The sequence below is a fragment of the Protopterus annectens genome, chromosome 7.part0, assembly GCF_019279795.1.
Source record: "Protopterus annectens isolate FY-2018-M chromosome 7.part0, PAN1.0, whole genome shotgun sequence".
NCBI lineage: Eukaryota > Metazoa > Chordata > Ceratodontiformes > Protopteridae > Protopterus > Protopterus annectens.
In genome coordinates this window covers 1695621114-1695634218 of record NC_056739.1, presented here as the reverse complement: position 1 = coordinate 1695634218, position 13105 = coordinate 1695621114, and the positions used below count along the sequence as shown (strand labels likewise).

General features: G+C 39.7%; 1 protein-coding gene across 1 annotated transcript in view; it reads left to right on the top strand.

The window, feature by feature from the left end:
• POLG (DNA polymerase gamma, catalytic subunit) overlaps window positions 1–13105 on the top strand; it is a 1518109-nt gene that overhangs the window by 1447552 nt on the left and 57452 nt on the right. Inside the window, exon 22 of the mRNA XM_044078211.1 lies at window positions 4738–4898. Coding sequence (XP_043934146.1) covers window positions 4738–4898 — 161 coding nt within the window. The remainder of the gene's footprint in view (window positions 1–4737; window positions 4899–13105) is intronic.

Below are 13105 nucleotides of genomic sequence, written 5' to 3'. Positions count from 1 at the left end.
ATAGGAAGGATTAAATAACCACTATCCAGAAGCAAATTATTCTGAAACCACACAAAAGACCAGTGAAAACAGCTCTACTTTCCAAAATAAGAATTTAATAAAAACCTTTTAGTTGTCTCTCCTCTCCCTAGTGCCTCGGCTTCAAGCCTTTACAGAGTAAAAAAGTGAAGCTCACTCAGACAGTCCTTTTATACAGCTGCCAAATCAATTAACAATTCATTATATAATAAAATCAGTTCCTAATTGTTAAGCTACCAATTAACTCACGAAGTTCTGCCAATTGCACTCTTTATTCATTCCTAAAGGCTGCAAAGTTTCATATTTCATTATTAAAATTGCTTCCTTTCTTCTTAAAATCTTTTTCAATACATTTTCAGCTCCATGTCTGTTGTATACTTGTTCCAGAATTGTGACTTTCATATTATCTCTGATCTCGAACACCACGACACACAACAATTACCAAAAGAAGTAAAACTCCGTCGCTGTACCATAAAGGGCTGTCCTCCAGTTACCACTTAGATGTTATAAAGAAGCAGACGCGCAAATGCACTTTACTTCAGATTTAGAAAACATCACCAAATCACACTACTCTTTGCTCTCCCCGTAATGTTCCTACAATCCTTTCCACAGTGAGTAGTGGGTAACTACGTGGCGAAGGTGCACCCTCGCCACGTAGTTACCCACTACTCACTGTGGAAAGGATTGTAGGAACATTACGGGGAGAGCAAAGAGCAGTGTGATTTGGTGATGTTTTCTAAATCTGAAGTAAAGTGCATTTGCGCGTCTGCTTCTTTATAACATCTAAGTGGTAACTGGAGGACAGCCCTTTATGGTACAGCGACGGAGTTTTACTTCTTTTGGTAACTTTCATATTATCTATTATACCCCCATGTTCTGAGTGAAAATGTTCTGCCACTGGACTGCTCATCATCCTGTTTTTAACATCTCTAACATGTTCTTTTATTCTCTCAGACAGACTTCTTTTAGTCTCCCCAATATAGCCTTTGCCACAAAAACATTTTATAAGATATATAATCCCCCTGCTAGTGCAGTTAAATGTTCCTATAGTATTGAAACTTTTCCCCTTAATATCTTCAGCTTCTCTGATTATGTAAGGGCATATTGCACACTTTCCACAGGGGAAAGTTCCCTTCCTTGTTATTGCACATGCTAGCTTCTGTGTTGGTCTCTCAAACCTGCCTCTCACTAAAAAATCTTACAAACTTCTCCCTCTCTGGAAAGAAATAGTGAGCTCAACATTCACCAAAGAAGGTACCTCCCTTCTTGTCTTGTTCCAACTATTTTTTATCATTTCATTAAATATTTTAGAAAAAATAGTATATTTTGTGACAAAAAACATTTTTGAACATTCTCCCTTGTAATTTATAACTACATGCTGACTATTTTTATCCTTGTTCCCATAATCTTGTTTTTTGCTACTTTTTCCAAATACTTTATTATAACTTAGTTTCACTTGATTTGGGTCATAACCTCTCTCCATGAATTTATTGCAAACCTTGTCACACTCTACTTCTGCTTCCCTAACATTGGTACATAGCCTTTTGACTCTCAACATTTCCCCATATGGGATAGATTTCTATGTATGTTCTGGGTGGCAGCTAGTAGCATGTACCATCCTACTCATTTGTTCGAACTTCCTATATATTTTAGCTTGAATTTTTTTGCCTACTTGCCCTTTCAAATTTATGTCCAAATAATTGATTTCTTCTCCCATTTGGATATCATCAAATTTGATTTTGTATTCATTGTTGTTTGAGAGACCAACACAGAAGCTAGCATGTTCAGTAACAAGGAAGGGAACTTTCCCCTGTGGAAAGTGTGCAATATGCCCTTACATAATCAGAGAAGCTGAAGATATTAAGGGGAAAAGTTTCAATACTATAGGAACATTTAACTGCACTAGCAGGGGGATTATATATCTTATAAAATGTTTTTGTGGCAAAGGCTATATTGGGGAGACTAAAAGAAGTCTGGCTGAGAGAATAAAAGAACATGTTAGAGATGTTAAAAACAGGAAGATGAGCAGTCCAGTGGCAGAACATTTTCACTCAGAACACGGGGGTATAATAGATATTATGAAAGTCACAATTCTGGAACAAGTATACAACAGACATGGAGATGAAAATGTATTGAAAAAGATTTTAAGAAGAAAGGAAGCAATTTTAATAATGAAATATGAAACTTTGCAGCCTTTAGGAATGAATAAAGAGTGCAATTGGCAGAACTTCATGGGTTAATTGTTAGCTTAACAATTAGGAACTGATTTTATTATGTAATGAATTGTTAATTGATTTGGCAGCTGTATAAAAGGACTGTGTGAGTGAGCTTCACTTTTTTACTCTGCAAAGGCTTGCAGCCGAGGCGCTAGGGAGAGGAGAGACAACTAAAACGTTTTTATTAAATTCTTATTTTGGAAAGTAGAGCTGTTTTCACTGGTCTTTTGTGTGGTTTCAGAATAGATAGGGAGGATGTTCGAACGCAGTACTGCCTAACTTTTATAAGTGTTACTGCCAGTGGAGTCATGATTGTTTACAAACATTTTTAGTGGCAACTTTTACAACCCCCTAGCTGGCTGTTAAACTAATGTTATCAGATACATCTCCTTGGCAACACACTGCTAACGTCATCCCTTCATAGATGCTGTATGTCTCAGTTGTAGTCCTTATTCTGCTGTGGTGCAGGCTGCTGATAATGTGCTGTACAGATGGTGTAAGTGGATGGGTAGGTGGTTCCATTCCATCACTGCTTCAATAGTGTGATGGTTATTATTGTCATATACCATTGGCCACCTCACAACTACCTTTATGTATCCTTCTGATTATGAGATTGAATTACAGTGGCCCACTAATGTTAGCAAATCCTAACATCACCAGGGGGGAAAAAATTTCTTGGCCGTACATTGATTACATAATGCTAACATACCAGTAGTATGTCGCATTTGGAGTGCGAATTATCCTGTGTTGCATGACTTTAATGGTGTGCTTTGTACATTGTGTTAACTGCATATGTAGGATGATTGAGTCCAGCTGTGAATGTGTCTTTCACCCTCATACTGTGTATGGTGTTCTGCAGACATGTATGATGTGTAGCTGTAGAGTGTTATTGTGCACTTCAAACAATTTTTAGGATAAACATCTAGCTAATAAACAGTGGTGATGTCATCCATTTAACTGTGCACTTTCTCAGTTGTGCCTAAACGCGGTCATGTGGTGCTTGTGATTCAGGCAATGATGTTTTGATCTCGGGTGGTTATTTGAAATCCATCCATTACTGCTCAGACCACATTGTGTCAGTGTTACTGTACATGTCACTATCACTGTTGTCATGCATATTTACCATGTACACATATAGCGGTTGATAGCTCTTAGTAAAAGCTAGTACACATTTTCACATTGCAATAGTTTTATTCAGTGTAAGGATGACATTTGATTTCATGTTCCTTACATAACATATGTAGGAAGTGTTATTCTCTGGTGCGAGGGAATGAGACGACATGTTATTTGTTGTTGACATACTACAGCAATTATAGGTACACATATCCCTTGCAGCAGTAACATGATATAACGCCTTCACATAACCTCATTATGTCACAGTTGTACTGATATTTCTACCATGGTGCATTCATCTTGTAAAATACCATGTATTATTTACTGTGAAAGGCTCATGTGCCCAACATTCACATTCAGTGCCTGTTAGTATTGCTGTATCTTATACTGTAATGCATGAATGGACATGTACCACAGTTATAATGTGTCCATTTACAGTGTGAAAGTTCTCCACCATCCCTTTTATCACAGAGATCAATTACCACACCACACATATCTGATGTAATAAGTTAGCATAGGCACATTGTCATAATAGTTGAAAAACTTCCATTGTGACGTTTGTGGTTCATCCAGAAGTTATTAGTCAGTATAGTCGCATGGCTTCTGTTCAGTTCCTTAAAGGGGCAACATTTGAAGAGGATGGAGCATTTTCTGGTGCAGAAGCATTCAGCTAGCATAGGGCAGGCATGCATGTAGTCTTTGCACATACAACACACTGTAAGATTGCGGTATGCAAGGGCTGGCACATGCATGCACTCTCTATGTTCAGTATGCAAGGATAAATTATCACTGGTTGCAGATGATTTGCACCAGGTGTTTAACTCCCATTAGTTTTGCAGAAATTGTGTGGTTTCCATAACCCTGCAATAGCTGGAATCCCAATGGGTTGCTGATGTTACTGTGCCAGATAGGACAGGAAAATTAATGGATCAATAAGACACCAAAGAGGATGACTAAATGGGAAAACATGTTGGGGCAGAAAAAATACGATAAGGTTAAAATTAGTAGGGTGATTGTAGCACAAACAGCATTAACTATAGATAGTAGACATATTTCCAGGGCATCTGCAGCAGATAGATAGATAAATAGCTTATTTGTAATTGTGCTGATTACCAGCAAACAAAAAAGGAAGTATGTATTCCTTCCCGGCCTCTGCTGAAAATTGGCTTTCTACCAAGTCGGACTTTCCCTGTAAACAAAAGTTAAATAAATAAATACATGCATATGATCAGTAAATACAGTTTGCCTGCTTCCTAGTTAATTAGTACAGTTGTTTAAACTGTCTTCCTGCTCAACTAGTAGGCAGGTAGGTCTTTGCATAACAAGATGTGTAGTGGTTTTACTGATTATATACCTTAACATGTTGCATATTGAATTTTTGTTATTTCAGCTGCATGTTTGCTTTCAAACTTGGGATGCAGGATCTACCACAGTCAGTAGCTTTCTTCAGTGCTGTGGACATTGATCAATGCCTGCGGAAAGAAGTGACTATGGATTGTGTTACTCCATCAAATCCCAATGGGCTTCACAGGCGATTTGGCATCCCACCAGGTAAGTCATCAAAGGATACTGTGGTCTAAGAGTGTCTGACAGGATGACCAATGAGTAGCACAAACACTGTAGCTGTTCTGAGGTATATATTCAGACTGGACTACCTAGATGCATCAGTGCATCACACGATATGATGCTTCCTGTGGATTTGTTAGAATGTTGAGTAACATATATGATGCTTCCTGTGGATTTGTTAGAATGTTGAGTAACATATTGAAGATGTGGTCTAACCACCATTAGGTCTTTATTCAACATTCCGGAACAAATGTATACTAAGTAACAAGCAGCTTCCTGTAGCTAGCTCATTAACATTTAAAGCGGTGTATTTTTTTTTTTACATCGTCCTGCTGTAATTATATATATTTATTTATTTGACTTATTTAAGATGGATCATTTTAAGTTAATGTTGACTTTGTACTAAGCATGTCACAGAGTTTTTATATCGGGAGAAAAATATCTTTCTGTATATCTCGCCCAGCATTTTAATAAATGCAGCTTTTGAGTCTTTTGTATCGTCAGCCTCAGAACTGTTCGTCACTAGTTTCTGTAATTTTCCATATTTATTTATTTATTTTACATTTGTTAACTGGGGTACTCCGACTGGACAGAAGCCCATTTTTAGCGGAGGTCTGGGGAGGAAAGCTCCGTACATACAACGATAGACATTACAGAAGGAAAACATAAGCATGTATGGTATAAAGTTAAGTTCTAAAAAATATTCTGATGCCATATCCAAGTCATAGCAATGTTAAAGATACATAATTAAAGAATTTACATGTAAAGTGTAGGAAGAATCTGTTTGGAATGTAGAGATTACAGGAGGTATATAAAGGGCCTAGGGAAGAGGAGAACAAGGTGGAAGGAAGACAGAGGAGGAAGGTAGAAAGGGTTATAGAATGAGATTAGAATAAGTTAGAGGTAATAGAGAGAGGGGATGAGAAGTACCACCTATGAAGTAAAACTAACAGTAAAGTAGGATACAAGAAAAAGTGGAGGATATGTGAAGAATATTAGAGGGGGGGGGGTCAGCCAGGTGACAGGCAAGAGCAAAGCCAAGACTTGGTTAGGTGATCCTTGAGAAGTATCTTGAATTGAGAGAGATTGGAGTTAGGATGTGCTGGGGAGTTGAATTCCAAAGTTTGTAGATCTGATTAGAGTATAGGTAGTCACCAAATTTGTTAGCTTTAGTGACTTGTAGTTGATGTCTGTCAGAGGATCACCAAGTGCCTTTTATTAGGATGAGGTAGTAACAGGTTTTGGAAGGCTGGACATTTTTCAAGTCAGTAGATAGGCATTATGTATATCTATATCTATTTATATGCCATGAGCCGTTGTGAGATGGTTATATGTAAAGAGGTTGGATAGCTCTAGCCAGTGTAGTTGGTGTAGAGAAGTGCACTGGTAGGATTTGTATGTGGAGTTAGTGGCAAATCTGGCAATTCTATTATAATGACTCCTGTGTGATATGTTGGAGTTGTGGGAGTGAGTGTCCTGCACAAATGAGTGTGGAGTCATCTGCATATTGTATGGTCGTGGCAAGGTAGGTAGCAGTCTGAAGCTTATTTGAAAAGATAGTAAATTAGTGGGCCAAGGACTGAGCCCTAGGGAATTGGTAATGTGACAGGTAGAAGGGAGGAGTAGTCATTTTCCCATTTGACACCTTGATTTCTGTCAGATAGGTATGTTTGGAACCAGGAGAGGGCTTAGGTATAGGGTGAAAAATTCATTGAGCAGTCTTTGGTGTAAAACTGTTTCAAATGCTTTGGACACGTCTAGAAAGATGGAGGAAACTACCTGCCCATTGTTTTTGAGCAGACTGATTGTATCTGCGAAAGTTAATAGGACTGTAGTTGTGCTATGGCTGGGTCTGAAGCCATGTTGAGAGTTGGTAATAAGTTTGTTGGCAAGTAGGTAGTTCATAAGCTGGGAATTAAAGCACTTGTCCAGTATTTTTGATAGGGGAGATAATATAGCAGTGGTTCTGAAGTTTGAGAACTCAGTAGAGTTACTGCCTTTATGTAATGGTATAATATATGATATTTTCCATAGTTTAGGAACATACTGTTCTGTTATGGAGTGACTGATTAGTACGGACACTGGGTAAGAGATAGAGTCAGCAGCTATTTTGGGATATTCTGATGGTAGCTTATCAGCAGCGAAGCAAGTGGGTTTAAGTTTTATTAATTTTTTTATGAAGTTGGTTTGTATTGGTTGTAAGGAGAAAGCATCACTTGTTTCTTTTGTAGTGATGGTAATAGTTAGACAGGTATTGGAATTGTGTTTGGTTAAAGATAGAATGGAGCTAGTAAAGTATTTCAAGTATTGTGTTTCTTAGTTGCCGGTATTTAAGTAGGGTGATTTATTTTTTATTAGAATGGTGCTAACGTCAAGCTTTGTTTCTTTTTGTCTGTAACTATCTGGTCTTTGATGTGAGCCAAGGAGCATGATTTGACTTAACTTTAATTGTTCTGGGAGGAGCTTGACTGTTTAGTATCTAGGAGTGTTTTGTTGATGTAGGCTACAGCATCATCCAAGCAGTGAGATGTTAGAGGGGTCCAGTCACAATGCTGGAGGGTGGCAAGGAAAGTTTGAGCCAAGAAATGTTTCCGGTTATGAGTTAGTCTATATGCAATATTTTTGACAGTGTGTAGATTTACCTCTCACCCAACCCCACAAATACACTATAACCTAAACAAAGAAAACCCACCCATGTGGGGGATTTTCCCCTCACAACGCCCCTAACTAAATATACCAACTCCAAGATTGCACTACCACGGAGGTAAGGGGCAAAGGTCAACATGCTGGCCATGTGGTTACTTACCCATAGTGATCTGTCAGTGTTCTGAGCGGTCAGTCTTCTGGAGTTTTGGGTTTTTTGTCTGTCTTTTGAAAGTCGGGTAAGTGGGATTTTGGTCTATTGAAGTAGACCCACGTAAACATACTGTAAAACATGCTAGTGCTGTATTCCATTTCACTGTTAGAGGTAGGATTTTTTATGGGAAAAATAAATTAGGCTGGCATAAAATATTAAATATTATGGAACAATCATGGGTTGTTAGATTAGGAGCACTTAACTCATTGGGGCTTAATGATGTCCTTTAATTGTTTTTTCACACTGGGTGGAGCATGATCAAATTATGCTGTTAAAGATGTCTTTTGAGTGGTTTGAAATAACACTAAAGAAGGCAGTTCTCTGCCGAAACTGGTCCGTTTGCTTATTTTATAATAAAGATGTTTGCTTAATTTAAGGCAGAATCAGAATAAAGTGGATTAAGAAGTTTGAAGCTGATTGTGTGCTGGCAATTGTTGTTTTCCTTAACAACATGGACATGTTAGACATAAGTCACTTTGGGACTGTGAAAGACGTCCATCCAACTCTGCCAACACCTCAGACTTCTGAGCAGCTAATCAAACCGTAGTCTTCCGGACCATAGTTACGGCTTTATCCCTCTATGCTATAGCACTAGCTAGCTTCAAGCATGTCTTTGTAGCCGAGGGTCAATAGTCGGGTGATCCTTTTAGTTGGGAGCCTATGGGTTGTTTTAGCAGCATGATGTGTTTAGATAAATGCATACTGTAAAAAAAGAAGTTATGTATTCACCATAACATTCCATGTTTGTAGTCCATCTCATCCTTCATTCTTACATATGGGTTCAGAGCCAATCCTCGGCTCCAACTCACTCTGTTACAAAGCTCAAAGTCTCTTAGTTGGCTCGTGGCTAGGTAGGCATCCTATAATGCACTAGTACAGTCCACAGATCATGTTTGCTGCTAAGCTATAGAAAGATAGAACTAATGTTATCCAGAAAGAACAACAATAATGAAAGGTCTCCACCCTAACAAGGTAGTACTATCCTGTCTCCAGATCCTTCCAGGACAGGGGTAGGTGGGTGGGTTCATAAGAATGAAGGGCGAGATGGACTACAAACATGGAACGTTATGGTGAGTACATAGCTTCTTTATGTTCTGTAGTCCTATCTCGCCTTCATTCTTACATATGGGACAGCGTCCGTAGCACTTTATTCTTGGATGGCTCACGGAAAAATACTCCTGAGTACCGTGGAACCAAAGGAGGCTCTACCCCTAGAGGTCAGGTCCAATTTGTAATGAGTAATAAAGGTATGAGGGGTAGCCCAGGTTGCTGCCGCACAAATATTGTTAATTGGAACTCTTGCTTGGAAGGCAGCAGATGTAGTCTGGGATCGCGTAGAATGAACTTTAATCTTGAACAGCAGATTTTTTCCATTGGAGGAGTAAATGAAGGAAATACAGCTCGAAATCCAATTTGATAGGGTCACTAGAGACTGGCAGACCTAGTCTAGAATCAGAAAAGGATATGAACAATTGGTCTGACTTTCTGAGTTTCTTAGTCCTGGGAAGATAGAACCGTAACTGCCTGTGAACATCTAACTGATGAAATTTATATTCTGCTTCATTAGAATAGTTAGGGAAAAAAAACGCCGGTAACTCTATTGTTTGGTTCAAGTTATTGTGAGAGCAAACTTTAGGTATAAAGGAAGGATTAGTACGAAGAGAAACTCTATCTTTGTGGAAAATCAAATAAATCAAATAAGGGGGCTTGATAGACAGTGCTTCTAACTCTGATACTCATCTAGCTGATGTGATGGCTACTAGAAATAAAGTATTCCAAGACAGAAATTTCAGTGGACACGAATGATAAGGTTCAAAAGGCGGTGATGTTAGCTTGGACAGGACAAAGTTCGGATCCCAGGAAGCTACCGGTTCCTGAAAAGGGGGTCCCAGCAAAGTAGCACCTTTAAGGAAGGTTTTACACAATGTGTGTGACATCAGATTAGACTCATGTTGGCCCAAATCAAAATTAGATATAGTTGCCAATTAGACCCTATTTGTGGCAGCAGCAGATCCCTGATGGAAAAGTTCAGACAAAAATTCTAGAACCGTTGGGTTGGATGCACTGTAAGGGTCTGCTTTCCTTTTTTCAGCCCAGATAGAAAACATTCTCCATTTGTTAGTGTATAACTTCCTAGTGGAAGGTTTATGTGAAGATGTGGGTCACAGCAGGTGAAAAATCATGAAGCCTGACTAGGGATGGAATTGGAGCAGGCAAGCTGCCAAGTTGAGGGTGTGGAGGCTGGGATGAAGGGAACCTGACGTGTGTCAAGAGGTCTGGCACTGGATCCAGAGTCCATGGATCATCTAGTTAGATGAGGCCTGAGAAAGGGGAACCAAATCTGACGAGGCCAGTAAGGGGTGATGAGAATCATTTTGCTTCCCAACAGCTTCATTTTCTGAATCACCTTGGATATGAGAGGAAAAGCATAAAGGAGTCCCAGGGGCCAATTGTGAACAAGTGCGTCTCTCGGTGACTCCCCCGGAGGGGGAGGATAAGAGAAAAGAAGCTGCTGCATTTGGAGTTGATCGGACTGGCGAAGAGATCACAGCAAGGCCATCCCCATTTGCAGAAGATCTGTTCCGCTATTTCCTGATTGAGAGACCACTCATGAGGCATCAAGATTGCCCGGCTGAGTTTGTCTGCTATCATATTGGTTGTCCTTGGGATGTGCATTGCCACCAGAAAGTGCTGGGAAGATATCACCCACTTCCAAACACGAATCGCCTCTCGACAAAGGGGGTAAGATCTGGTTCCACATTGTTTGTTGAGCTACCATACCACTGACATATTGTCTGATTGGATTACTTTCGTCCCTAGAGGGAGAGAGTCGTGAAGTGCTTGCAATGCCAGAAGCACTGCCCTCATCTCTAGGACATTTGTGCCTTGGACAGTCCTGCCTAGATAATGCCCCCTCCACCCTATCTATGAGGCATCCATGGTCACAGTAGCAACGGATTGTCGAGGAAGGAATGGGGTGCTTGCTGTTAGTTGGTCGGGTTGGATCCACCAACGGAGGTCCTTTTTGCAAGACTGTTATGATAATGTGGTGAGATAGAGGCAGTTGTTGAAAAGACCACTGGGATTTATTTATTTTATTTTATTTTACATTTGTTAACCAGGGGTGTCTGACTGAGCTGAAAAAGCCCTTTTTCAGCAGAGGCCCTGGGAGAAAAGCTCCACATAGAAAAATTACAGATACATTTAGACATGATCAGTATACACACAAATGACAAAAGACATGTTTTTATAGTGGTATGCAGCACATCAACAGTTACAGTGGAGAGAACAAACAAAAAAAATATTTTAAAAATAAAGGTACTTAATAGATTTGTGGTGTACAGATGAAATGTGGAACATAGATAAAATACATACATAGTACACAGGTGCAGTACATACATTGTAGATTAGCCAGTGTTTGTGAGAATAGTTTTCAATCTTAATCAAGTACTCTAGGTTTAGTATGTGTACCTTATCCACTTTCACTAGCCTGGGGAGCAATAATGGCACTGCCAGCTTTGCTTGAGATGTCTGATGAGGTCTTTAAAGGAGGCTGTGGATGATGAGTTTTGAATGCTAGTGGGGACAGAGTTCCATTTTTTAGCCACTGGACTACTATATAGTGCATCTCCAAAGCTATTGTAGCTGTTGGTGACTTCTAGTAGTAGCTTGCTTGATGATCTAAGAGGCCTTTTGGTTGAGTGATGTTGTACTAGGTTTTTGACGGTAGGACACTTATTGGGGAGGTAATAGATAGAATGACAGAGGCAGAGGTGATTGTAGGTTAGGAGGTTGGGCAGTTCAAGCCAGTGGAGCTGTCTCAAAGCAATACAGTGATGAGTTCTATATGAGCAATTTGCAGCAAAGCGGGCAATTCTGTTATAGCAGGCTTCTATTTTGCTTAGTTCAGTTTTGTTGAGATTAGTCAGAATGGGAGATGCATAGAGTAGGGTGGATAGAAGTTGGGAGCGAGCAATGGCTGATCTTATGTTGTTGGTAAGAAATGGTTTGATACGGTAGAGTGATTCCAGTCTGGCATGTACTTTTTTAATAGTTAAGTTGAGATGACTATCAAATTTTAGGTGGGAGTCTATGATTATTCCCAATAGCTTAGCTTGTGCCACTGGAGCGATTGGAGTAGCATTTGTGGAGTAGATAGTGAATTGACTGTTATCAGTATTTTGTTAGAACTTGTTATAATCATAAGCTGAGTTTTCTTTGGATTGAGGATAAGTTGGGCTTTGGTTAGGTAGTTTTCAACACCAGAGAATGCTAGTTGAGTTGTTTGCAGGAGGGTGGGAATATTTTGTGCAGCACAGATTAAGGTAGTGTCATTTGCATACTGAATGATAGATGCATGCTGTGTGGAGGTATGGAGGTCATTTGTGAAGATTGTGAATAGTAGTGGTCCTAAGATAGAACCCTGTGGGACTCCTATAGTTATGGGCAGCTGAGGAGAGAGAGAATTTTCCCATTTCACAGCTTGGTACCTGTCAGTTAAGTAGCTTTGGAACCAGGTAAGAGTGGAATTTGATAGGGGATACTGGTTTAGTTTGTTTAGCAGGATTTGGTGCAAGACTGTGTCAAATGCTTTGGACATATCCAAAAAAGAGTTGACACCTGCAGGCCTTCATTTTTGAGACAATTTACTGTGTCTGTGAAGCAGAGGAGGGCTGTAGTGGTACTATGGGCAGGTCTGAAACCATGCTGAGTAGGTGACAGGATGTTGCTGTCTAGGAGATATTTTAGCATCTGGGTATGGATGCATTTTTCTAGGATTTTGGCCAGGGGGGAGAGTAAAGCAATGGGTCTGTAGTTATTAAGTTCAGTGGAGGTCCCACCTTTATGTATGGGTGTAACATAGGATATTTTCCAGAGTTTGGGCACATAGTTTTCAACAATTGATCTGTTTATGAGAATGGAGATTGGGATAGCAATAGCATCAGCTGTGAGTTTCAAGAAATAGCTGGGGAGTAGGTCGGCTGCTGTTGATGAGGTTTTTAGTTTGGAGAGCATGCTTTTGATTGAAGTGGTGGAAACTCTTTTGAGGGTAAAGCTTGTATTAGTGTTATTTGTGTTGGGGGGGGGCTAGTGAGGAAGGAACTGTCCTATGATACTAAGGATAGAATTGAGTTCACAAAGTGGGAGTTGAATTGTGTTTCGATGGGAACTTTAGTGTCAGGGGTGGTTGGTTTGGTGATAGCCTTTTGGGTGGATTTTAGTAGCTGGTTTACATTTTTCCAAAATATTTGGGGGTTGTGTTGGTATTGAGTTTGTAATGTCGTATAGTAGGATTTTTTGTCCTGCCTAATGCATTTTTTTGCACGGTTACACA